Source organism: Falco rusticolus, chromosome 4, assembly GCF_015220075.1.
Source record: "Falco rusticolus isolate bFalRus1 chromosome 4, bFalRus1.pri, whole genome shotgun sequence".
NCBI classification, from domain to species: Eukaryota; Metazoa; Chordata; class Aves; order Falconiformes; family Falconidae; genus Falco; species Falco rusticolus.
The window spans coordinates 101,340,376-101,366,236 of record NC_051190.1 but is presented as its reverse complement, the minus strand read 5'-3'; the positions used below and the strand labels follow the sequence as shown (position 1 = coordinate 101,366,236).

Below are 25,861 nucleotides of genomic sequence, written 5' to 3'. Positions count from 1 at the left end.
CGAGCATTCCCTTTCAGTCTGCAGGGGTTTGGCACGGTATACAAATTGCCCCTTCGATGTTTCTGCTGGGCAGCTGAAGTCTGCCCAACTGCCCCCGTCTAAAGCAGCTTCCTAAAACCAGCAATGATTGTGCTCTCTCTAGTGGCAGAAGGGGAATTGTTGCATGTTGCTTCATAGATCGTTTATGAGAGCACAAAACCTCTGATTTAAAGACGTTGTTTAAGTGCACGGCAAACATTTACTCCACTTCCAGCCATAGCTGCAAGGAAAAAATAATCATTCTGTACCTGTCAAATGTAAGACGATTAAATCTGCCTGTTCTTACGACTGACTGTCCTGGGCTTGTCTTACAGGGACAATAGAGGAGGAATGCCCTTTTTTTTTCCTCTCCTTTTTTTTTCTCTTTAAATACAATCCCACCCATCCACCCACCCCGGTAATGATTCACATTATAAGATTCTGCATTTTGGTGTGTGATCCATCTCATGTCAGGTCTGGAAGAATGTGAATCTTACCAAATGCTTACAAATCCACAAGGGGTGGTTGACTAATCAACATAAAATAAGGGGAGCCCTGTAGTGCTGAACTGCAAGTTTTGCTGCCCTCGGGGATCCTTGCTTACCGTCTTAGTGCCTGATGCATCTCCAGCCTTGTCTTCCCTGAAAGCCATGAAAGGTGAGATAACAAACTAGGGAGCAGGCATGAGAAATGCTCATCTTCTCACTGCCCACAGGAGATTCCATGGGGTTTTTTTTGCCTGCAGGGAGTTGCCAAGGGAAGAAAAGGTTGGAGGCTGAGACATTCATAGACTGCTTGTACTGCTGCTGAGGTAACTTCTAACTCGTGATTTAGTGGTGAAATAATGATGTGCAGTAATTTAGAATGGTCTTTCTTTCTACTAGTTGTAAATTTCCTTTCTTGGGAAGGAGAAGCAAGATGTCATGCTTTCCACTTGCTGGATTCTGTCCATGTTTAGGTGGCTTGAATACAGGAGACAACTGTTGCTGCATATGCTGAACTCTTCTAGTCTCCTGCAATCATTTCCATCTGTGCCAGCAGCAACTCTGCATAAATCCTACAGTAGTTACGCATACAGAGAACTGAAACAGTCCTATGAAGCATCTCTAGGTTAAAGAATAGGAAAAGCTTTAGGCAAACATGCCAGGTAGTTGGGTTTTTTTGTTGTTTTGGTGTGAGTTTTTTATTTCATGAAACTGGATGAGCCTTGGCGTTTTCTCCCTGTCAATTCTGCCACAATGAGATTCTTTCTCCTTTGAAAGGGATGCATAAACGTTTTTAACTGTGTGGCAGGGTTAACCAGTAAAGATGAATGCTACAGAGTTTGTAATGCTTGTGTCACTGGAGAGGAGTCACAGGTTATGTAAATACAGTTTGCAAGTACAAATTCAGTTCTGCAGTTTTTAAGCTGCTTCAGAAAGCAAAACTGGATACACAGATTCAAACTCACATCTGTTTTCGTACCCACTGACCTGTAAGGGGACATGAGACAAGGTGTCTCATCTACTAGGCAACAAAGTATTTTTTTTTAAGTAACTAAATAGTCAGATGTTTTTGAAATTCTTGGCACTGTGGAAAAATTATGGCACTTATTTAAGGGTTTGTATATGCAATTAAGCATCTAATCTTAAACCTGCACGCTCAATAATGTTGGATTTCGCTACAAATTTATTTCTTTTTTATGGTATCTGCCAACTGCTGAAGTATGCATTAGTACATTTGATATATTAATGTATTCTAGTAATGGAGATACCTGATCAAGCAGCAGCCAGACAATTGCGAAATAGATGTCTGAGGTGAAATCAGAGATTGCAGTAAACAAGGGCAAACTGCTTGCCTTTATCATGTGCTGGCAAGTGAAATCCTTATCTCCCATTTGACTTGAAAAACTGGACCCAGTTGGTGGAGCCCTTAGAATCTCAGGACCTAGCACCCCCTCTCATTGACTACCACGTGCATTATTTTCTTCATTCTTGATGCTTTTTCCTTCCTTTCTTAGAGTGATTTTTGACAGGATTCTGGTATGTTCCTGTAATTCTAAATAGGCATATTTTGACTTGCTCATAAATTAAAATATAATACTTAGCTATTACTAGTACACTTCAGCATACCTGGTTATAATGAGATAGAGGCCTTTCCCAGTTACTTTCTCCCTTGTCTTTCAGCTGACCTGAAGCACTGAAGGTAGCTGTGTACTTTCTACATGCTGAATTACTATGGGCGCTCCCCAGGTGTTGCGGTTGCTGGTCTTTGCTTTACGGTATCACATACTTATTACTCACTTGCCAGGTTCTGTACACTGGATGCTCATTGAGATGGCATTTGAATATAGTCCAGTTATTCCCAGTGGGGAGGTTTGTTACCAAATCAGCAGGAAAAGTCATTCGCTGCTCCAGCAGATGCACGAGTGTCATCCAGTTTGAACTGATCTGTTGAGCAGCAAACTGTAATGTAAGGGACAGTTAGAATATTATGAGACAGGCTTTTAACACTGCAGAAGCTATCCCAGTATTAATATGCTGAGAAGACAAGCTAATCACAGAAAACTTGTCTAGATGTCTATGTTCCTTTGACTCTTTAGTTACTTTGTGGATGCTGACAGCCAGTGTGAACGTTAAATCAATTTATTGCGTATGTTTACATATGCAATAAAACCATTTGCCATATCATTTAACTGCACACAGTGAATAGTTTACTATGAGCTGATCTGGCCTTTTCAGGTCTAATCAAGAAATCTGAAATATTATTTCAGCCTGTCAGCTCCAGTAATATGCAGTAAGAGTGTCTGGATCTAACTGAAAATGTCAGATGCACTTTAATATGCAACCCTTCAAAGTTATGATGCATACGAACCAAGAACTAGTTAAGAATATAAATCTGTAATATCTGTGGCGCATCTCAATTGCTTAGATAAATTGTTCTGCCATTGATATGGACTAGCTAAAAACATTCATTGAAAGCAATTCATTTGGAATTTGGAATGTAAGAAGTACAGCCACTTAAATATTTAAAATTAGATTGAAAGAGGGGTAATAATGCCAGGTTAGAATGTTACTGGAAATAGCAGTGACCAGTGAGGATGCCAGTGCAGTAGTTAATGTCTTGCTAGCTTTGTTGTCTGGTAATGTAAGATCAGTGGTCTCATGTAATCTCAAAATTTTCCTTTTTAATGTTACTAATTCACTGCTTGTGACCAGATATAATCCATTATATAAGCTGAGGTGTCCTTATCAACCTTATTTGTGTTTAATGTAGTATTAAGCATTTCTCATAGTCTTGTGCTTTTTATGAGAAAGTATACTTCTATTTTTAAAAGCTTTCTAAAAACCAGCACTGTTGTCAGTAGGCTATAGTGTTTAATGATTTATAATTGTATTTGTTTTCTTTGTCTCATCTTTGACGTTTCTGTTCTTGGTATTTTACTAGATGTTGATATCTAGGATAAATCTGTCCTTAATAATTATTTATCAAGCACGAGACCGGTTATTCATTGGTATAATTTCTGAATTATGAATTTAAATTTGGATTAAAGTGGATGGAAACAACGAAAAGCAACTTTGTATCCTAAGAAAATGGTATTTTGTTAGCTAAACAGTCTATCAAGATTGTTGAATCTTAAAGCTGTTGGAACACTGGAACTGAGTTGGTTTTCAATCTAATCATGGGTAGTTCATGCATTTTGAGGCATTATTAACTGAATTGCTAAATGTTGTTGGAATTAGAATTTAAATGAACTACGAGAAGCATTGCTGAACTGGTAACTTTGCATTTAAGAATAGTGTATGTTTAAACTACCCAGTTAATGCTATTGGAACTGTTCTTGTGAGGCAATACTGCCCTCCCCTGGCATGCTGTGGAAAGTAGGAATTTTTATCCCAGTCTGAGCAAGTTCTAGGGCTTCCTGTTAAGAGAGAAAATCCTGAATTGGTGAAAACGGTGGAAAAATACTCTTAGAAAGACCATTATGTGCCTTCTCTATTACAAGACCAAAAAAAAGGAAAAGTGGAACAGACATTTGTGTGGTGCTTTTGCGGATGTGGATGAATGTACAGATAATGTACAGAAATATACTCTGAACGTGCAAGATAACAGAAGGCTGAATTAAGTTTGGGTGGCAGGAGGATGAATTGAAGGCAAAATAAACATATACCAGGACACTGCTGAAAGTTAGCAGGACCAATTACAATACACTTTTGTTTAACACTAGAGTTTTGTCATGTATGTAATATTTAGAGCTTTATCATTAATATTTACATATTCAGTTCTGCAATAGAAAAGTAAATGGGACCATGGACAACAACTTGCATGGGAATAGGATTAGCTTTTGCGCAAATGAAGCTATAGCAAGACTGTCATCTTCTGTCAGGAGCTATTGATTACAAAGATGCCACCGTAGGCTCAGGAAGTCCCTCTACTGCACATTCCTGAGAGCTGAGGAAGGTAGTCCAAGGAAACATTAATATTGCATGATCTATTCTTAATATATTTCTTTGGACATTTGTTATTAACCACTGCTGAAGACTAATATTGGGTTAGAAGGTTCTTTAGATTGTCCAGATATGGCTGTTGTCTGTTAAATAAGTGTGTTACTATGTGCTTTAATTTTGTCTTCCTTCAATTTCTTACTGCCAGGCAGTTTCACCGTAGTCCATATAGCAGAAGGAGATAAGTCTTGTCTCAAATATAGGAATTTTAATTCCCACATCTGACTCCAGTAAAGTGTGTGTGGTGGGATTTGTATTTTCTGCTTTCTTGTTTTTAAGGAATAAAATAGCCCTTTATTTTCATAATTAAGATTTTTCTAATTGCTGGACAACTTGTGAAACACACAACTTTTCTTCCTGTGGCTTATATTTTGTTTGCTCCTCATATCTCTTAATGCATTGGAGATCACCTAACACTAGAGAAAACTGGAGAAGAGTATGTTAAAATCTTGGTTCATGTAATTCTTCATGTCTTAGATACGAACAGATTGCCAGATTCAAGATGAGGAGAAAGTTTTTTCCCCCAGATTGGTTTGCTTGAGGACTTGGCTTGAGTGTGATTTCTTATCTACTACTCAGGATCAGGTCACTTTGGAGATGTTTTAAGAACAGTGGAATATAACATTCTGAACCTGACCCACTCTGGTCCAGCAGCGTGTCACAGTGGTGCTGTCTGTTGATCTTTTGTTGACCTTTTATAATAAGGTCCCGGGAGTTGTTTTGTGCCTGCCAGTCCACAGGGCAGGTGGACTAGACCCCAGCTGCTGAGTTTTCGTGACAGTGGCAGATGGGACCTGAAGATCCCAGTGGCCCTTCACAGGTTCTGTTTCTAAAGTGACTTTGCTGACTGCAAAATATTTACCTTCATGCACATAAGCTAATAGGCGAAAATAAGCAATCCTTTTGAGAGCTAGCTGTAAGACCACTACAAGTGTGGCTCCATAATAGTTAAAAGTAAGCTAAATCAACACTGAGATGCCTCATTCTACCTTTCCCTTTGTGACACCCTGCCACAGCAAAACGAGTTTTATATGTTCTCCTTTTTTGTTAGATTGGTATTCTGTCAGTGTAGCATCTCAACTCAGCTCATTAAGTGGTTATGTGAATGGCAGTGGTGGGGATCCTTGAACTAGAACAAATGTATGAGGTCTAAGACTGTAACAGTTTTGTTTCTTCTCCGTAACTTTTGCAGGTATTGGGGCTGCTGGTGTGGACCCTGATTGCTGGAACAGAATACTTTCTATATCCAGCTTTTGGCTGGGTGATGTTTGTAGCTGTGTTTTACTGGGTTCTCACAGTCTTCTTTCTGATCATCTACATGACTATGACGTACACCAGGATCCCCCAGGTGCCATGGACCACGGTGGTAAATATACCCATTGTTTGTTTTTTTCAGGTTTGCTGAGTTATGAAAAGAATAAAATATTGATGCATTCTGTAGATGTGGTTAACCAACAGTACTTGTGCTTTTTGCACATTTTTCCCTATTACTGTGTGGCTGCATACCTGCCGCGTTTAACCTTCATACTACCTAGACACTTCTAAAACACTTTTCCTGTGATGTTTCACTGTTTTGTTCAGCAGTTGATGTAGTGACTTGATTTTTAATGTCTGTGTGACTGATATTTATGCACAGTGGCCTCTTTTTCTCCGTTTAGTGATTACATCCCATGAAGAATATGTGTGTTGCTGCCTCTGAGCTAACAGACCTGGCCATATGGCTTAAACAGCAGAAATCCCTACCTGAATCAACACCATGAATTGGAAGTGGGACCCTGGCTCTTAAAACATGAGTCTTCGTCTGTTAAACTAAATGCAAAGATGGTTCAGAGGTAGCAACAGTCTGGCAATCCATATATAGCCTACTGTGAAAATGATGCTGAAAATTAGTGTTATATATATGTAAAATATGTGCCATGTAATCCTTTGCTTTTAGCTCAAGACTTAATGGAAATCAGATAAACAGCTAATGTAATTACAGAAAAATTTCACAGGCACTTAAAATTCAGATCCAGTTTTTGTGGTTTGAACAAGCCTGGCTAGCTGTACCTCTCAACACTATATTTTTACATTATTTTTATAACAGGCTGGTGTACAGGGTAACAGATCCTAAAAGTCATTGTCATCTCAGCCACCTGGCTATTTGTGGCCCATCCAGGAATGATTATAAATGTTAGCTTTGCATTTATCTGATACAGTGAGATACTGTTCTTTTTTCTTTTTTTTTTCCACTAGATAAAAGTTATTGACAATAATTCTGTTATTTTTATGATAAAGCATATTTGACTTCTGTGTTGTAAACCACTTGTTATCAGCTATATCGTGTATGTGACCAAAATTGAATACTCTCTTTCTTTCACTCTTCCCATTTACTGCTGTTATAAATAGCTAGCTATAGCAATTACTAATAAGAACCACCAGGATCACATTCAGATAGCTTCTCTGTTTTCAAGTTTCATGACCAGCAATTACCATTAAGGATATAACAGTGCTATAGAAATGTTGTATTATTTCAGTTACAGCAGTAATGTGTCTGGGTCCATTTAAACGTGTGTTGGGGTTTTTTTTCCCCCCTCATTGCATTAGATGTAAGTGAAGTACATTCAAAGGGAAGGCATCTTTGTATCCGTTTGGCTACAGCTTTAGTCATTAGCCCTCTTTTATCAGTTTAACACTTATTATCAGACAACAACTGCACATAAATGAGTTGTCCCTGATCTATGTGGTAGGCAAGCTGGAGTATTTAATTTGTTTCTACTTCATATTGAATGTATTTCTTGCTGTGAGTTACAAACATATTGTAGATAAGATCACATAAATGTAGGTCCAAAAGGTAGTCTCCATTTATAGTAAAGGGTAATATGAAGAGAAAATCAATGCAAAATAAAAGATGCTTGCATTCCAACTTGTTTTGCTGTAAGGTATTAAGAGAGCTGTTGGGAACAGCCTTTGAATTGGACTTCTGCCACTCCTGGCTGGCCAAGAGGAATGTTGGGTCCCTTCAGAGAGATGTTGTTAATGTCTTCGTTCAAGGGAGCATGATGCACACACCTTTTTGAGTGAGGAAGCTTATGCCCACCATCCCCTTATTCTCTGAAGTATCCTGAATTTCAGTCTGTGCTAGTTATTGCTCTGCCTGTTTAGGCAACAGTTAGCTCAAATTGTGCCTATTGTATGCAGTCTCCAAAATTACATATGGACTTCTCTGTCATAAATTCACTTTTTGCAGGTTAAGCACATTACCAAATTGCTTAAGATGCAGTTATTTTTACTGCAAATTAACCCAAAGGATGTGCTTCAAAACTAACTCTCCTTAATAGTGCAAGTTCTTTGCTAAAACAATCAGTGGAAGCTTTTAAAATCTGGTAGATTTGAATTTAAGAAGCAGATGGTAATTTAGCATGAACCATTTGGTTTGAGTAATATATTGGCAGTAAAGGCCCAATCAGCTTGCATTGCATTCCATCTTCCCCAACAGTGTTATTTCCCAGAGCAGCACTTCTCAAAAATTATGTGCTTTTTTCTTTTCTACATGACAAGATACTGCAGGGATTTGTAGCTTTCCAGGGTAATTGAGTCTTTTTGGAACAGGAAATCTAAAAATAACAACAACAAATACTCTAGGCAATCAAATTTCAGAGTTTGAAAATCAGCGCTTTACCAAAGTTCACCTGAACCTGGCAATTGTTGGCATTTTATCCTAAAATCGACTGATACTTTATTACTGTAATGCCCAGATAAAACAAGAGAGGTGAGATCTGTAGATAGAGACCTTTTATCAGATCAACTGACAGAGGTGAGATGAACCCCACTCATTTATAAATGTATGAATTAAACACCAAGTGCCAGGCCTTGGACTCGATCTGAGTGCTGAGGCACTGCCGACAGTTCCCTGGGGAAAGGTGTTGTAGGTGGCTTTTTTCTAAGTGCCCTGAAGTTGCAAGGACTTGGGAACCACAGCAGGATGTACGTGCCCTTCAGTATGCTCTGAAAACTGTAAGGCTTTTTGCATGGGAAATCTTATACAGGCAGTGGTGACCTGGACTGACATGTTGACAGATGACAGCACAGCACACTGCTCTCTGGAGGGGCTTCAGAAAGTGTGTGTCTGGGGAGTGGCTTCCCTCCAGAAAGTTTTGAACCCTGTGTGTCACGGGAGTGTGCGGCAGTGGGCCAGACTCTACCGAGTCTGAAGTAAACTCTGCCAGAACCAAGCGTCCTGGAGATAGATGTGAGGAGCTTCCATACCAACCACTTCAAGCTGTTGATCTAGGCTTCGGTGCGCTGAGGGAGTTGCTGATGTGGATACAGCTGTTGTTGCTGCCTTCTGAACTTCTCCTGTTGGGCTGCACCTCTTTTTTTAGATTCTACCAGAGTTGGTGACTAGTGAATGAAATGGTGAATAATTGACTTGCATTCCTAGCATCCACTGGGTCACACCATGGAAATAAATAACTTGGAGCTGCACCAATATGGCATCATTTAGAGACAACTGCGCCAACAGTTAAGGGTTATGATATTTGTGTGACATTCTGGAGTGCGAACACGGGGCCAGAAGCTGAAGGGAGCAGATCATTTATAACACTAGGACCTGGACTAAATTGAGTTACCAATTCCTGCAGTTGTAACTAGGTGCAAATCATGTCATGGGTATTCCACTGAAACATGGCACCAGTGAACAAGAAGTGTATTTCATGGCCAAATTCATATGCCTGAGACAAGTAGCAGGGTAGAGTTTTCGAAGATTTTTTTAAAAATAAGGATGATCTTCCTATATCCACAACCAAGTAGTGAGTAAAGAACACAGTATTAAAATTACATACTTTAAAAAAAAATCCTTATACCTTTTTATGCAAACCCCAAACAAACTGGTTTTGTTTATTCTCTGTAGTGTTATGCGAGACCAATGTTACCTGCTTTGCGTCTTTCTTAGTAATGAACGTAGATACCCTGAGACATAAACTCTGCTCCTTGGAAGAGACAATGCAGCATCTGCCATGGATGAGTCTAGGTGACCCATGTGGTCCGTTCAGACTGATCTTCTCCTTGGTTTTATCTGTTTCTTTCTCCTCTCAAAAGCAGGCAGAAGGGAAAGGTACTGAAAAATGGAAGAATACAACTGAAAAAAATATACCTTCTTTGTCTCCTTCAAAAGCGGAGGAAAAAAAAGTTTTAGAAGCTTTATAAATATTGTTCATATGCCATGAGTTACTGATTCCTACAGTGTATCTTTGTGTAGATGAGAAATGTAATCAAATTTCAGTTTTGTTTTATTATTTTCACATAGTGTCATACTCTTACTGCTTAACACTTAGATCGTGATAACTGAACTGTATCCTTATTTTCACTTTTGGAAAGTCACAGCATACTAGCTTTTAGACTTTCCTGGATTTGGTGACAGAGAGAACAGTTTGTCCAAGATGTGCTTTAATGTTTATGACTCTTCAAAATAAGCAGTTAAATTATAATCTTACGGAGAGAAACTTGGAAGAAGGTAAAAATAGTTAAGGATCACATTTCTTGTGTACATTATATTTCAGAGGAGAGTTTTGTAGTGTTGGAATAGAAAATGGTAACAAAAGCATGTGCATGTTAATGAGTTATGTTTGGTTTTTCAACAGGGTCTGTGTTTTAATGGGAGTGCCTTTGTTTTGTACCTCATTGCTGCCATTGTGGATGCATCTTCAGTTACCAAAGAACTGGATAGTCACAATTACAACAGCTGGGCAGCTTCTTCAGTGAGTTCATTTTTTGTTTACATCAATTCTTTGTCCAGTAAAGTTATATCAAAAGAAGGTTTGCTGGAAGTGTGGGTTGAAATGCACGAGTTCTGGATTTTGAAAAGCTGCAGACTGATACAGAAGCTCACACACGTAACCTATAGGTAGCTGTAATTTGGTTCATAGTTTTTGAAGATGACTAGAAATGCCACAAGGAGATGACAGTTATGTCGGATAAGGCTGTAATGCTTTTATGATCATGCTGCTTTTCCCCTTGCCTGCCACCATGTGTTACTAGCTCTCTGGCAGAGGTTATAACCTGTGCATCAGAGTAGACAAAACAGATTGTGTGAGCACCAAGTCAGCTCAGTGCACTTGGACAACTTCAAAAATGTTTAAACTTGGCTAACTTTGCATGACTGTGAATCAGATGCATTCAGCTTTTTGTTGGCTGAGCCATATACACAGCACCTTTGGCAAGGTCCTGAAGTGGTAATGTCATTTCTACTGTGATCTTCCTGATACAGCCTCAGCTTTTTATAATCTTTCTTATGAGTTGGGTGGGCAATGCCTGAAAATCAACTTACCAATGTTTTAAAGTGGGTACAAATCATTAATTAGTTTGACATTACTGTCTTATTATTTAAATTTGGAAGTCCAAAGCAGTCAGTCAAAGTGGGTAAAAAATCTTTTTTTTTTTTTTAAAGAGCCTTGTCACTTTCTGAGTAGATGAATGCATTCTTTAGCTAAGGGAGTTGTAAAATAACTTTTTGCACTTTATGGCAACAGTAGTCAAATTCAATTGTATACAGTAATGCCTAATTACAGCTACTTTGCTGACTGTTCATGCTTCTGCAGTTGTCCTCTCAGCTTTATTCACAGATTCTGTCTTCTGTCTGAAGCTTATTATATATGGCCATGAACACAGAGACTTGAACACCTGCTCTGTTTTTGTCTTGGGGAATTGGATAGCTACGTCTCTGTCATTTCAGTGGTGTTCAGGGTCTTATCCCCTTGGCAGTTTGTAACTACCAATCTCTTACTCAGCCACTGCTGTTGACAGGAACTTTCTTGCTGCTAGATCAGCTTCCATGCTGATGCAGGTTTTATGCAAAATGCATGAATGCTCAGTGTCTCATGGGATGTTTGGAATCTCTTCTAATACCTCCTAATAGTGTTTATCTAATGCACTGTCTAAATAAACTATTAAATGTAGATTCTTGCTTTCTGAATCCATTAAGAGTTTCATGGATAGATGTTTGTGAGGATTTAGCAAATCATCCACAGTCATTCTCTGTTAGAAAGACTTTAGGTGGAGCTTTTATTTCATAAGAAACAACATTATTGGAAAAGAAGAATGCTACTCTTTTGTATTGTAATAATATTTTACCTCATTGTCTACAACTTTTGGTACCACAGATTAAATTTACATTAGACAAGACTCACCAAGAGCCCTCAGTTTGAGGGTTTAGATTTACTGCCTATATGCATACTTAGTAGTGCCCTGCTCTCAGAGCTGAAGTGCCTACTCAGGCTGATGAATATATAAGCAAGAAACATTGGTAGAATCATAAAACATTTTTAGGCTGGAAGGGCTATTGAATTGAATTGAAATTTCCCTTCTTGTAACTTGCATTTGTTCCCTCTTGTCCTATCATTGCTCACCTCTGAGAAAAGTAGTGTTAATCCTGTTTGCAGTGTCAGCTTTATTTGGTTCAGTTACCAGCACAGAATATTCTGGTCTTTATCATGAGACCATTTTGAACATTGTCTATTTTGAACAACATGCAGTGATTAACAGGAACTTAACCACTGGCACTGAATTGGACTTTATCAGTACAACTGAAATAGTTCACAGCTGTTCTTTGGTTTCTGTGTACGTATGCTGTACAACGCCACTGATACTGTGTAGTTTTAATCTTCAAATGTACAATAAATCTAGCCTGCTGTAGAAGGCTTATTCTGTAATCAATTTCTGACAAAGCAGTAATATCTTAGCGTGGTTGATGTAACAGTGACATGTTATTTGCAGCGAGGAATACCTCTATACATCAGTAGAGGACCTCTGGAATTGGTGACCTAATCAGTACTGCTGTTCGAAAACATGTCTGGGTCTACCTTTGAATCTTAAGTTTTCTCTGTAAACAAACTATTTTGATGCACGGTGTGCCGTACTGAGGTACGGGGTGGGCTGTAGGCAAATCCTGGAACAATAGTGCAGGAGTGTTAGCTAGAGCTCAGACTGTCCCATGCACTGTCCCTCCCTCAGTCTTTACCAGCAGTTGATGTTAAAAGCAGCAAGTATAGGACTGACGGGAGTCCATACTGAGTTCATACTGAGGCAGTACGATGTGGAATTATGAGCTGAAATATGCCATGTTTTATATGCCTCTAGGCACATTATTTCTACGCATGATACAAGCTTGCTTACAGTGTTGTCTGTGATGACCTCGCAAGTACAAGGAGGTAGAAGAGTGCCATTTTAGTCAGCCTGTTATTCTCCTTTTTCCAAATCCCCTAACTTTTTTTCATAGAACGGACAGTGGTCTCAAATATATTTTTTTTCCTAATATATTTTTTTCCCCCTCTCTCTACAGTTCTTTGCCTTCGTGGTTACCTCCTGCTATGCTGGAAATACGTATTTTAGCTTTATATCTTGGCGATCACGAACATTGCAGTAAATATTCTGTTAAAATGAATTCTGTAGTATAAAATATCTTGAGGATTATACTCGACAAAAGCTTGGAAGAGGAATCGAGGTCTTTTTGAACATTTCTGTTAGAATTGACACAATATATTGTAAGCTGAGATTAAATGATTATTTATAATACAGTACCATCTTTAGAGACATCTAACACTGATTTTATACTGTATAATAAAATTTCATACTGTTTCTTTTAAAATTAACATGGTATTTTTCTAGGCATTGTATAGATGTTATTGCTAAAGCTTTAATAAATCTTACTAGGACAAGGTGCCAATTTTGTAAATGTAACTTTTTAAATGTTACAGGTATACTTTTGATACTGAATGCTACAAAGCAAAACTAAGATTGATATTCTCTCATTATTATGTACAAAAAGTGACATTGTGCAGAAAAAAACCACCCAAAACTTTAAAAATAAATAAAAAATGACCCAACTGTGCATGGTTTGTAAACTGGGAGTAGAAGGTTGCTTTTTAAATTTCTTTTTCAGAGTGAAATACATCTTGCTAAGAATTCTGATGATCCTGTCTGTTTGCTTGTCGTAACAGCTTCTCACAGTCATGCGATTGCTTTTGGAACCTGTTACTGTAGGTCTGAAGCTCACTGAGGGAATGTTGTACCTGAAACGAATTATCTGAACAGGTTTCTCAATCCAGCAGGCTCCAAGGCATAAGGCTAGACAACAGTCCCTTAAGTGCTCAGTGTTTAACCTATTGAGAATATCACAAAACACCTACTAAAGGTAATACATTTGGGTTGGGGGGAGGACGAGGACCGTGTTTTTCTCCCTTCTCCTCAGATTAGGCCATTAATCTGTCCTAGTTAAAATCTGGGCTTCTAAATCTTATTAAACGATATAAATGTTAAATCCATAGAATTGTCAAGATGCCAGTGCTAGAAACAAAGAATTTGCTCCTTCCTTTCCTGTCTGTTGGCATCATCTGTCAGTTGTTAGTTTAACAAATGAAGTTTTTAATTTTATGCTCATTTAAATCTCTTTGAGTCAAGCAGAAGTATGACAGAAGATTATGACCTTCAAAACAGATACTTTTGAAAATCACTTTCAAATACAAATTACCTAGGGAATTTTTTCCAGGAATTATGTGGAGAGTGTAAGGTCATGGTTATTTTGTGGTATTATTTAAAGTTTTCCTCATCTAAAACTACTGGTATATTTTTAATTTTTTTTTATTCCTGGGTTAAGAAGGTTTGGACTCTCTTCCAGTCTTCTAAAACTTGCTTAGAGGATTATATATGGTAGTAGAGAAATCTTACTGCTTAAAAAAACTTCTTTATTTTCTCCCTGTAACTAAATGGTGTGTGCTTACTTATGTGCATGCCTGGGAGCAAAGAAGATGTATCAGCAGCCAGCTAATTCTGTTCTCTATCACATTGTGTTGTTCTTGATTATCTGTTGAAGTCACAGGGTTTCAGTGTAAGGGAAGCCAAGATATTATTTGAAAACCTATATTTGTCTGCAAGTTGCATCTGGCCTGCACAACAAAGGTCAGCCTGTCTGCTGCTTGCTAAAATTATCCAGTTGTGAGAAGGAAGAAGGGCTACCAACTATGCATTTATCTACACAGATAAAATGTGTCATTAAAATCCCATATGCTCTTTTCCATTGCTGGAAAAAAATCAAAGGGATAAAAATGATCCAAATGTCAACTGATAAAACATGACTAGAAATATAATCAGAATTAAAATCTCATCTGTGATTTCTCACTAATAAAAATGCTTTAGTAGTAAGAGGAATTCTTTCTTAAATGATACTTGATGTACCTATTTTAAGTTCAAAGAATGTGGCTATGTTTGCACAAATGTTCCATGACTTTGTGGTAATTGCAATGGTCTGGTCTAAAGTCATAACCCAGACAACTTTTGTGGATAGGGGTTGTAAGAGGAAGTAGGGCTGAGAGAGAGTAACACATTTCATACAGTTCACCAAAAACTGTTGTGGGAACTGTGTGTAACATGTCAGAATAAACTCACTAACGAAGGACAAAACCACACTATTATCAGATAAAGAATGATTCTGGCAAAATACCTAGCACCTCTCTGAGTCTTCAGTGGTGATCCTCAAGGGAAGATACGTGAAATGGCTTCCAAAGGCAAATCTGTCAGTTGAATCCTTAATTCTGAATTTCAAAAAAATTACATACTAGGCAGAATTTACTTTATGCTTGGCCTTGCTTTTCCCCCCCCTTCCCCCAAATCTTAATTTACCTCCTTTGCTCTTTCCTTTTAGGAAGATAATTACCTTGCTTCCCATGATCTTTCTCATCTGTCTCATTTCTCTCATCTGTTGCCCAGGCACCAACTGTCTTGTTTTCCAAGTGTTCTGAATGAATATCTAGTTAAAATTGGATGAATCTGTACAAGCTGAGAGTTACTTCTGAAGTTTACTCCTATTTCAGGCTTGGAAGAAAGGCATAAGCAACCAAAAGGTTATCTGTTTCTTCCAGTGCATTAATTTTCAATACTGATTTGAAAGCTATCACTTACGCCTTTGTATATTCTAATATTGATAGAGAAGGTAAAAGATGGGTGTGGTTTATCATATAACAATTAAAACAAGAGTTGTGGCTACAGGTATTGCTTGGCTTTCATAAGACTGGAAGAAGCCTTCTTTAAAAGAACAACTGGTAAGTGATGAAATCCGTAGTGAAATTCTTAATACAGATATTTAGAATAAAACCCAAAATGCTAATCGACTTGCAAAATGAAGGTATTTGACAGTATAAATAACTTGTTTCAGACAAACAGTCTCTCAAAAATTTGTCACCCACGTACATAAAGGTACCTGATGTCAACTTCCGGCCATCAAATTTCATTTATTAAGCAGTTGTCAGTACCTCTTATCATCATTATACATGGTGCACTTAAGATGAAGTAAATAGCATGAGAACTGTAATAAAAACTTCACATTCAGCAGTGGTTTAGCCTGACTTTGTGCCAGTAGTTTACAGAAGCTGCCTGTATTTCTGAGCAGAAAATACAACTTCGACTTGTATTAATTTGAAGGTATTTATATTTCACTGGGCTGAACTCAGATCAGCAGGGCCCCAAGCACATACACACTTCCAGAAGAACTGAAGGAGCTGAATCAGTAAGAAAAAATTATTTCTTAACAAGGAAGTACAGAAGTTACTAGAAGTTTCCTCCACAGGGCTTGCAAGAAACCTTTAAACGTGCATGCCTCTGAACTTGAACTGTAAGAAGTGTGTGTGTGGGGGGGAGCAGCTGTTTAAAAAAAAACCCACAAAACTAAACCACAACCCAACAAAAACTCTTTTTCAGCAGCTAGTGTTCAATATTGTAGCTTTGACATCTAATAATATGAGATAAAATGTGGTGGGACAGGTAACATTATATTGTAACTACTAGCTACTAGCTGGCTTAATAGAAGCCCAAAACCAGGTACTGCTTAGTCTGTAATGGTGATTGCCAGTGTTGGCAATGACCCGTCTTGCTCACGTAAATGGCTTATGCTGGCCCCTTATTTGTGTTGGAGGTCATTCAAACTTACCCGTCTCCCCTCCTAAGACAATTTTAGTTGCTGAAGGTGCTATTAAATACTGAATCTGAAGAGAATGCGCATCCTGACTGCAGAACAGAGCAGCAGATGGGGTCACTGCTCTAATGTACAGAAGCAGCACGTGCCCAGCCCGGAGGCCTGCTGTTACCTCACTTGTCAGAAAGCAAAACAAGTTATTTTTAAACTCGAGGAAATGCATTGCTTCCTTTGCAGAGTTTTGTTAGCATCGCTGCATGATGTAATTCAAACAACGGGGCCGAGGCCGTGAGGCGGTCGTTACAGTTTTACCCGTCGCAGCCCATTTAACGCGAATGTTTTATCTTTTACGAGATCACGAACCAGACGCTTTGGGGTTGTGGGGGGAGAATAAACGTTGTGTGGGCAGACGCTGTCGGCAGCTGGACCCCCGCCGAGACTGTCACCGGCACCCCGGCGCGCCGAGGGCTCTCCCGCCCCCGAGCGGAGCCGCCCGCCGCGGCGGCCCGGGTGCAGCGCGGCGCTCCCCTCCCGGGACCCGCACGGCAGCCGGGCGCCCCGCGCCCCGCCGGGGAACGTTCGCCTCGGCCCCCGTCTTCGCGCAACCCAGCCGCAACGCGGGCACGGCCGGGCGTCCCGCTGCGGGAGGGTGCGGGGGGAGCGCCGGGGGGCGGCGGCACGGCCACCCTCTGCCTGCCCGAGCGCGGCCCCGGGCCCGCTTCCCCCGCGCGCGGGCGCGTCCCCCGGCGGGAAAGCCCCGCGGCCTCGCCGCGCCCCCCCCCCGCGGCCCCCGCCCCGCGGCCGCGCCAGCCGGGGAGCGAGGGCGGGCGGGGAGGCGCCGCGCTCCGCCCGGCCCCCGTCGGCCCCGGGGCGCCGCCGCTCGGCGTCCCGCCCCCGTCCCCCTGTCCCGGGCCGGGCGGCGGCGAGGGCAGCGCGGGAGGGAGCCATGTCTCACGGGGCGCGGGTGATCCGCACCGGGGTGAACAGCGGGGGGCCCGCGGCCCCGCCGGCCGCCACCGCCGCCTCCTCAGCGGGCTCGGACGCGGAGCTCATGGACGGCGCCTATTTCCGCTCCTGCGCCGGCATGCTGAAGGTGGCCCAGATGGTAAGGGGCGAGCGGGGCGGGGGCGGCCGTTAGGACCGTTGGGACCCTCGGCCCGCGGGGGCGCCGCGCTCACCGCCGCTGGGCGGGCCTGACGGGCGTCGTCGGGGGGTGCGGGGGTCCGGCTCGGGCCGCCGGGGCTTCGCTCCGGGGCAGGGTGCGGGGCAGGGTGCGGGGACGGGCCGCGCCGCCGGGGGCTGCCTGGGCGCGTTCCTGAGGCGGCGGCGGGCGCCCCGGCTCGCTCCGCGCCCTGCGTGGTAGCAGCACCCCGGTGCCGGTGCCGGTGAGCATTGACAACAACTTTGCTGCTAATAACAACGGGCACACCGTGGTGCGAAGGCACATGGCGCTCCGGTGGAGCACCGCGTTCCTCAGCACGGGTAAGTTCCCGGGGACAGCGCTGGCCTAGTACGGGGGGCGGGGGCCGCGCCCTGCCCGTCGGGGACCGCCAGGCGCTGACCCCGGGGATGTGGGAGATGTGTGGCCGAAAGGCAGAAACTCGAAAGCGATCAGTAGTGGAGCGCTGCCAGGTTTGGAGCCGATACCTTAACTTGACGCGGTGCGGGAAATTTTGTTCCATCCAGATGCGGAGGTTGACGGGTGGATAAGCGCGCTGTCATTGCTGTGGCACACAGAGTGATTTGTCAGCTTAATCCCAGTGGCGGCAGTGAACAGTGCCTAGGGAAGAGCAAGGAAGACAACTTGTGGTGATACCTCCTCACATGCGTTCTCATCCCACAAAAACTTGGCCCCTGACAATAATTTGTGCTGGAGTCGTTGCCTTCATTTTTTATAAACCCCAGTGCCTTGTTTTCCCCCCGCCTTTATTTGTTTAGTAATTTTTTAAAAAAAACTTGTGTCAGTTATTAGCATCCAGAGCCCTAAACTGACATTAGAAGTTAGGAATGATGTTTTCCTAAAGTTTAAAAGCCACCCAGTTTCTTCTGCTTCACTGACAGCCATCAGGTGACCTCAGAGGTGAGGCTGGGTAGGAGAGATGCACCGGTGCGCTGGGCATGGCTGCCTGCACCCGCGGAGCTGCTGCACCGTGCTCCTCAGACCCCGCAGCTGCCCCTCAGTATGAGTTCTGGTCAGCAGCGGTACGAAGAGTTGTCTGCTGCCTTCTCTTGGGTTGTTCCCAAGCTATCGTGTGGACCTGGAGTAACTTCTCAGAAGACAATTTTTTTTTTTGGAGCATGTGTCTGCATTGTCCTTTGCTGATCAGCTCTTACCCTTTTGCTTTCACCAGTGTGGAAGGAACAGTTCCTTTTATGGTCTAGAAATACCTAGTCCTCTCTGCTGCCCATCCTGCTGTGGTGTCCTTGCAGCTATGATGTGTGACTCTTACAGCTAGCACAGCCGTGCTTATTTGTGCTGAAGTTTCAGGTTTTGATGCACATATGAAGTGTGTTTGTGTACTTTACATTTTTTATGTAGTGTGTGTAAATCTCCATAGCTTACATAATAATTCACATGCTTTATATAAAAGAATATTTTAGCAATGCTGTTAAATATCAAATTCGTCAGAATTCAAGCTAGTGGCTTTCTGCAGTCACTTTTAACAGAAGTTAAAATCATGTAAATTAGTTCCCCTAGCACTCTTTCACCTTCACCTTCTTACATTTTTCTGCTTTCCAGCTTGCCTGCAGATAACATCAGTAGAAGTTATCTCAGGTATCCAAGGAACTTTGGGCAAATGAACTTCGTTTAATATGGTGTCACAATAGTGTTGTCTTCTTGAATAACACCCTAAGAAAAGTAAATGTTTGTGCTGCGATGTGTAGGAATAACCAGAATAGGCTAGTTCTAGATTAATTTGTGCACCCAATAAAATATGGAGAGCTAAATATTTTTGTAGTTCTCCTTTATCTCTTTTTACACAGTATTTCCACTATACCCATCGGTCCATTTGTATTACTATTTAGTTCTCCTAGTAAGAAATGTTTGCGGTATCTTTTAGGAAAGAATTCTTTATGCTACATCTGTAGACATTCCTGCGTTAGTGTTAAGGTGGCTGGTGGGACTGCAGTCTTACTAAGAAGGAGAACCATTGTGCTGGCAGAGGACAAAGGTAAGGTCTTCTGGGTTAGGCATATATCGTGCTAAATTGCGTACTGGGCCTCTGAATTGTGGTTGTTGCGAAGAGGGAACATTACTGTTCCTGTTTTCTCTTTCTTCCTTAATTCCTTTTACCAAGAAGTAAAGGATGTGAGGGAGAACAAGAAGGAATTTCCTGTAACGTTAAGGGCTGTTTGCAGTGTTTGCAAGCTAAAAAAAAAATAATTGTATGCGCATGAAATAGTTCTAATGGTTGACAGCCGTGCGCCATGAAAATCATACAGAGGGAAGTGAAAGATAATGTTATAGCTGTTATTCTGTAAGAAAGATTGTAACACAAGGACTAAATTCAGCAGTCTTGGACAAGATGAAGAGGTTGTCTACAATCTGGTGATTGCTGAATTGTTGCTGATATCTAAATGCTGCCAGTGCTTTCTCTTCAAGTTCTGGGTGCTGTGGTGTCTGGCATAGAATGAAATTAGGATGCAAAAAATGTGTTTCTTCCCTGTAAACCTACACAAATTCCTCTACTCTTTTGCAGGAAAATTTCTTTAATCTTACAAAATGACTATAGCTTTGAAAAGATAAAGCATTTTATGCATTGAGATCCTGGCTTTCTAATGTTTAAAGAATGGTCTGTAAATATTTTGATAATAAAATGGAGGAGAAAACATAGTTCTGTGATTTGTGGATTTTACATGGCAGTAAGATGGTTTGAAAGCTGTTTTTTTATGCGTGAGTATTACTAACGTTAGTAGGGGCTTCATTTCCAAAATCTAGTCTGAATTGATGCTGTGATTTTAACAGGAAGTTATGAAGTATCTTCAACATCTAACCCGCTTCAACTGGTTTAACTTGATGGTGCTTAATATAACTTTTCCTTTTTTTTTTCTTCTTCTTTTTTTTTTTTTTTTTTGTATTTGCAGTTTTGCCAAGATCTCTTATATTCTCGGGGATACATGCAGGATCCCATTGTGTCCATCTTGGTTCTATAGCAGCAGTGTACTAAGTAAGTGTGTGAGTGGGTGTGTATCAGCGTGCACCAGAGAAGCTAAATAACTTGAATTTTAGCCAGCTTGGCAAAATCAACACGCGAGGCAATCTTCAGTATGCCACACTAACTGTGCTGATTTCATCTGAAGCACGTTTGCTCTGTGTCCGTGCTACTGCTGGCTTGTTTTATTGTAGGGCTTTCTAGGATCCTGTTTTACTTAGCTTGGCGAGTTCTCTCAGGCTTCTCAAACTCTTGGACTCTTCCATGTTTCTGGACTCTTGAGAGGGTCAGAGGTGGCCCATGGCCTTTTTTGCCCCTCTTTCACCTCCTTTAGGTTGGGCCAAGCTAACTTTGACCACGGTTCAGACTGAAGGCGATTGTTCACACAACAGGTAACACTGTTGTTACTAAGAGGACGATAGTTCCGGCACAGTAAGCGCAGCCTCAGAATACAAGGTGTTTTAAGCTGAAAACAGTGCTGATTCTTTCAGCTCATTACGAACCAGGAAAGAGCAGTTCCTCCATGCAGAAAAGACGAAAATCAGAATTATCTTCTCAAGGCTGAAGAAAGTACTTACAAACAACTGCAAGGTAAAAAAGGCTAAACTCAATAAAAGTTGACTTAACATCATTTTAACTTGTTAAAAATGCAAAGGCAATAGTTTAAGCTTTTCTGCTGAGTATATATTTAATTTCCAAAGTATTTCTTGACAAAAGCAATTACATACTTTACAAGTGAATCGCCAACAAGACAGTCTGTAATTCTGAGTAACTTTGAAGTGTGCTGAAACCCCTCTGGGTTATTTGTATACTAATGTGTGGTTAAATAATAGTATTCAAGAGAATATTAATGTCTAACATGGAAAGCTGGAAAATTCTGGTAGTTGGGTTGCTGGAGCCAAGATCAATTTCTGAATGTGTTGGATGATACCAAGCAAATTTACTGGGGAGCTAAATTCAGAAGAAGTTAAAATATGAAAAGAAATCAAAATCTGTTAGTGGAAGAAAACGATTCCTAATCAAAACCATTGATACAGGAAAAGGAAATTCACAAAGGCAAATTATGCTTGGAATGACTTGAGAGCTACTCAATCTTCTAACTTGATCTTGAGCCTGAAATGTCTTTGTGTCCATGGAGGTGATTGAAGAAAAACATCTAATTGTTTGCAGCATGCATCAGTGATGCATGATTTTGCCTGTATGGTAATAATGCTGCTCAGTCAGAAGAGAGGGATTCTGGTGATGTGCAGAAATGCTGAACTGTAAGCATGTCTCTGGGTCCCGTGTAGACTGTGCTTTCAACTTTCCTCTACTTTCACTCTGTTTATAGTTCTTCCAAAGGAAAATAGCAACCAGAAGCAACAAGCTTGGTGGAAGCTGCTGTATGCTAAACTACAAAGCTTAGAGTCAAACAGTTTTGTGTTCTGCTTGACTTTTCAACTGGCTGATAACAGCAAACATGAAAGATAATGCTGTAATAGCTGTCAGTGATGTCATGGTATACTATACAAGATCTCTTATTTTGAGCTTGCAGGAGGCTTTTACGTTTCCAAAGAAAATAATAATTGAGGAAAACCACCCCAAGAATGTGCAGGTGTCTGCAGTCTGCAACTCTGTGATAAACTACTGGCTAAGCAATAAGAAATGGGACATGTTTTTTAGCAACATAGTTATTTTCATGCCAAAGTCAAAGCTATGTGTGGTAGCTGCTCATTATTTTTGTTGTTCCGCTGGAAGCTGCGGTAAAAGGACCTTGCTTGGGATGCTGAGAAAAGAGAGAAAAAAAATTATCTTAGATGGCTCCAAAGTAAGCAGGAACACTTTGAGTGAGGAATGTCCAAGCCTAGTAATTAAAACCAACAGGTCTGGGAAATCCTGTTATTTCCACTTTGAGATCACTGAAACAGGCTGTCCTGGCCAGTTGTATTTTTTCCATGCCTCTGCTCTGCGTGGCCATTTTACAGTTTCTGCCCAGGTATTTGCGTAAGAGCTGGGAGCAAACAGTATGTTCTCTGTGTGTTAACCAAGAAGTGCTTGGTGGTAGGCTGACACAGTTTCATTTGATGAGACAAAACTTCACAAGCAACACCAGTTTAAGGAATTTTACATTTCTGCCTTGCCTCCATGCAGCCGTTCTCAGCTGCAGTGATGCAGCTGTTCACAAGGTTACGTGGTAAACCAAACAAGGGAACTGATGCAGCTTTACTTCAGCTCTCCTTCAGTTTTCTTTTTCCCTAAGAGTTTTTAGAGAACAGTGCAGCCATAGAGAGTGCTGTCATCAAGAGCAAGTGCCTGGCATATAAGGGCAGGAACTACATAAGCCTGAAGTGGTTCCATGTGCTTCAAACCACAAGCTGAGAATGTAGTCCTTTTTTCTCTTGGTCAGGGGAAGGTTTCGTACCATCTGTTTCAATTTCTGTCTCTTTCAGCAAAAAAGAAACTAGTGATTTCTCTTGATGTTGAAACTGCTCTAGAAGGCTGAAAAATCAACTCCATTACATTTTGTAAAAAGGCGGTTATAGTCATTGTTAAACACCAGGGAGTTTCTGCTTTGAATGTGTCAGTGAATGTTTTATTTATATCCTAAAAGAGGCTTCCTAAAAGCACATAGTTGGAGCTGTTTTTCATTGCTCATCTGACCCGTCCATTACAATTTGTTGCAATACATTCATTGGCAACCTGAGTGCATGTAGTGCTCTTTCTATAGAGGTGGTTGAACAAGGGTTAGCAAATACATTTTCTGAAACAAAACAAAAAAAAAAAAAAAAAAGGAAATGGAGCCTAGAAATTTACCGTATCTCTTGAGACATGTTTAGTATGCTTGAAAGAGCAGAGTGAAGTATTGGCAGTGGTGTCCTGCACGTTTGCTTTACAGAAAGTTAAATTTGCAAACACCTTTTTAAAGTTTTAATCGGATGTGCATAGTGTCCACAATAATAAGATGGGGTGAAGTGTGGATTCTTACTGCTCTGTAACTTTTCTTTAAGATGTGCAAGTGCGGTGTATTCCCTGTCTTCACTCTCATTGGAGATGCTATCCCTTTGAACGTCCTCTCCTGCCACAGAGAAACCGAAACCTGGGGATCAGTTCTTTCTAAGCGCGGTCTCCATCTGCTCAGAGCCTGTACATGATAAAGACCATCATGCCAAGCATCCTTCCCTGGGTCAGGGCTGTAGATGCTGGAACATGTTGTGTCTCACTATGATCCAGTACGAGCTGTGGCGGTACCTCAGTGAAGGCAGCATGCCTGACCATGAGGCTGTGTTGGGTACCTGCTCGGCATAACCGGGGGAACGGAGTATTGCCCCCCAGAGCCAGACAGTATTTGCTTACTATGGGCGCTTCCGCCGCTCCCCTCCCTGGGGAGGCTTTGTGAGGTACTCATTCAGTACTGCGGCTGAGTTGTCTCCTTTGCGTTGTTGTCATGTCATGTCCGCTGTGGTCTTGTCCTCCTGTTTTGTGGTGAGGTGTAAAGTATACAGCAGGCAGAAATTGCTACTTTCTGTACACAGAAAATTGCTGTGATTTCTTTTCACCCACCTGTGAGCTTATTCTTTTTTGCATAACTCTGATTCTTGAGGGATCGTCATGAAACAACTCCCTGCACTGCAGTGCTGGTGATCAGATGAATGTAATGGTGAGTACAGGTGCGCCTGACTGGTCAAAGCTAGGTGACTGCAGCTTTCGAAGCCAAAGCAAATTTGGCTGCTGTTCTTGCAACGATAGCAGCAGCTGCAATGCTTACAGCTTCCCCTCTTGCTCACAGCTTCCCTTATGGAAAATGGAAATGCAGTGATGGCGAGATTGAGAAGCTGCTTCAAGGGGCAATTTTCTTAGAATGTTTTTGGTGGTTTCTTGTTTGTTTGTTTGTGTTTTTTTTTAAATGCCATTAGTGAGTTCAAGAAAGAAGTACAGACTGCTGGGGGAGAAGTATGCTGTTAACCTGAGGTGACCAGCAGCAGCTGCAGAACTACAGAACATCAGCATACTTTCCTGCCAGTCTGTAATCACACGCTGGGAAGGCCACTTTGAGAGCTTTCATATCTCTTTGGGAAAAACACAGTCCCCAGTTGCCGCTTGTCACCCGCTGGCTAACCGAGCCTTTTGTAGATTGCTTGAGTGAAGCTTCCCAGTAGAAACAGGGGTGTTGTCCCAGCGTGTCTGAGAGGCCTGCCAGCCTCCAGGCAGTCAGCGAAAGCTGTCAGCTGCCACAGTGCCACTGGGAAATCTCATCTGTTCTCATTTTCCCCCCTCATTCATCACCCTTCACTCCTCTGGCACCTTGCCAAGCGTCAGGCGTTGCCTTTAGAAAAGGTCGTTCTTTTGTATGCTGAGACCTGGTCTGGTCCAGCGACCAGGTCGGGATGATGCCAGTTGGTCTGGAAACTGTCATGATGTTTAGCATTTTGGGGAACTCTCACCTGTTTTTTCCTGATAGGAATTGTGATGTGCCCCCACAGCTAACAACATGGACTTCGGTGATGTAAACAAGTCATCTTATTTGAGGAGACCTTGCTCAAGGCTCTGTTGCCATGAATGACAAAGCCTTTGCTGGAGATGACAGATACAAACTTTTTAACTGCTGTCTGTGCCACTGCCAGATGTCAGTGTGGTGTTCTCTGGGGCGGGGAGAGATAGGGCAGGTGTTAACTGAAGATTTGAATCAGTCAAGCCGTAAATGCCCCTCAGACAGTGAGAACAAGTGTGAGCAGCATGTGTGAGGGTGAGTGACTGAACAGATTGCTTGCTGAGGGTTAGCAGGCATAGGCATCGAGACTTCACTGAGCAGTTCACAAGGTGCTGCTTATCTCAGTAACAACTTTCAGGAAGATGAGATTGCATGCTTTTTAATTTTTGTGCATCTAATTTGATAGGCTACTAGAATGATTGTTGCCATGAGGCACTGGTTTTACGTTTTATGTTCCTGTTTGAGTTTTAAGTAGCTGTATGCTGTTGGATATGTATTGGATAGCCAGGTCAAGGGAGTAACTTTGCAGCTTGCTGTGCAGTTTGTGAGTGTTTTTTAATAACAAACAGTGTGTACCCTGGGCTTCAAGCAGCCAGCCAGTCTGAGCCAGGCTTGGCTGGTCAGCCAGCGTGGGCTCCTTCTCTGTAGGTGGTATTACCTTGCATGGTTGGTAAATCCATTTTTAGACAGCCGTGAACTTTACCTATAAGAGCTCTATAGCTCGCAAGTAAGGGTTAAGCTCTTTCTATATTGTGTATTACTGACAATATGAGACTTTATTGACTATTTAAAGGGC

General features: G+C 41.5%; 2 protein-coding genes across 2 annotated transcripts in view; both read left to right on the top strand.

Annotated features, from left to right (window-relative positions):
• CMTM8 (CKLF like MARVEL transmembrane domain containing 8) overlaps nt 1-15,833 on the top strand; it is a 39,104-nt gene extending 23,271 nt beyond the window's left edge. Inside the window, exons 2-4 of the mRNA XM_037383470.1 lie at nt 5,695-5,868; nt 10,124-10,240; nt 12,820-15,833. Of these exons, the coding sequence (XP_037239367.1) occupies nt 5,695-5,868; nt 10,124-10,240; nt 12,820-12,903 (375 nt within the window). The 3' untranslated portion in view covers nt 12,904-15,833. The remainder of the gene's footprint in view (nt 1-5,694; nt 5,869-10,123; nt 10,241-12,819) is intronic.
• A 1,463-nt stretch (nt 15,834-17,296) lies between these two features.
• Nucleotides 17,297-25,861, top strand: part of CMTM7 (CKLF like MARVEL transmembrane domain containing 7) — a 27,221-nt gene continuing 18,656 nt past the window's right edge. Inside the window, exon 1 of the mRNA XM_037383471.1 lies at nt 17,297-17,548. Within this exon, the coding sequence (XP_037239368.1) occupies nt 17,390-17,548 (159 nt within the window). The 5' untranslated portion in view covers nt 17,297-17,389. The remainder of the gene's footprint in view (nt 17,549-25,861) is intronic.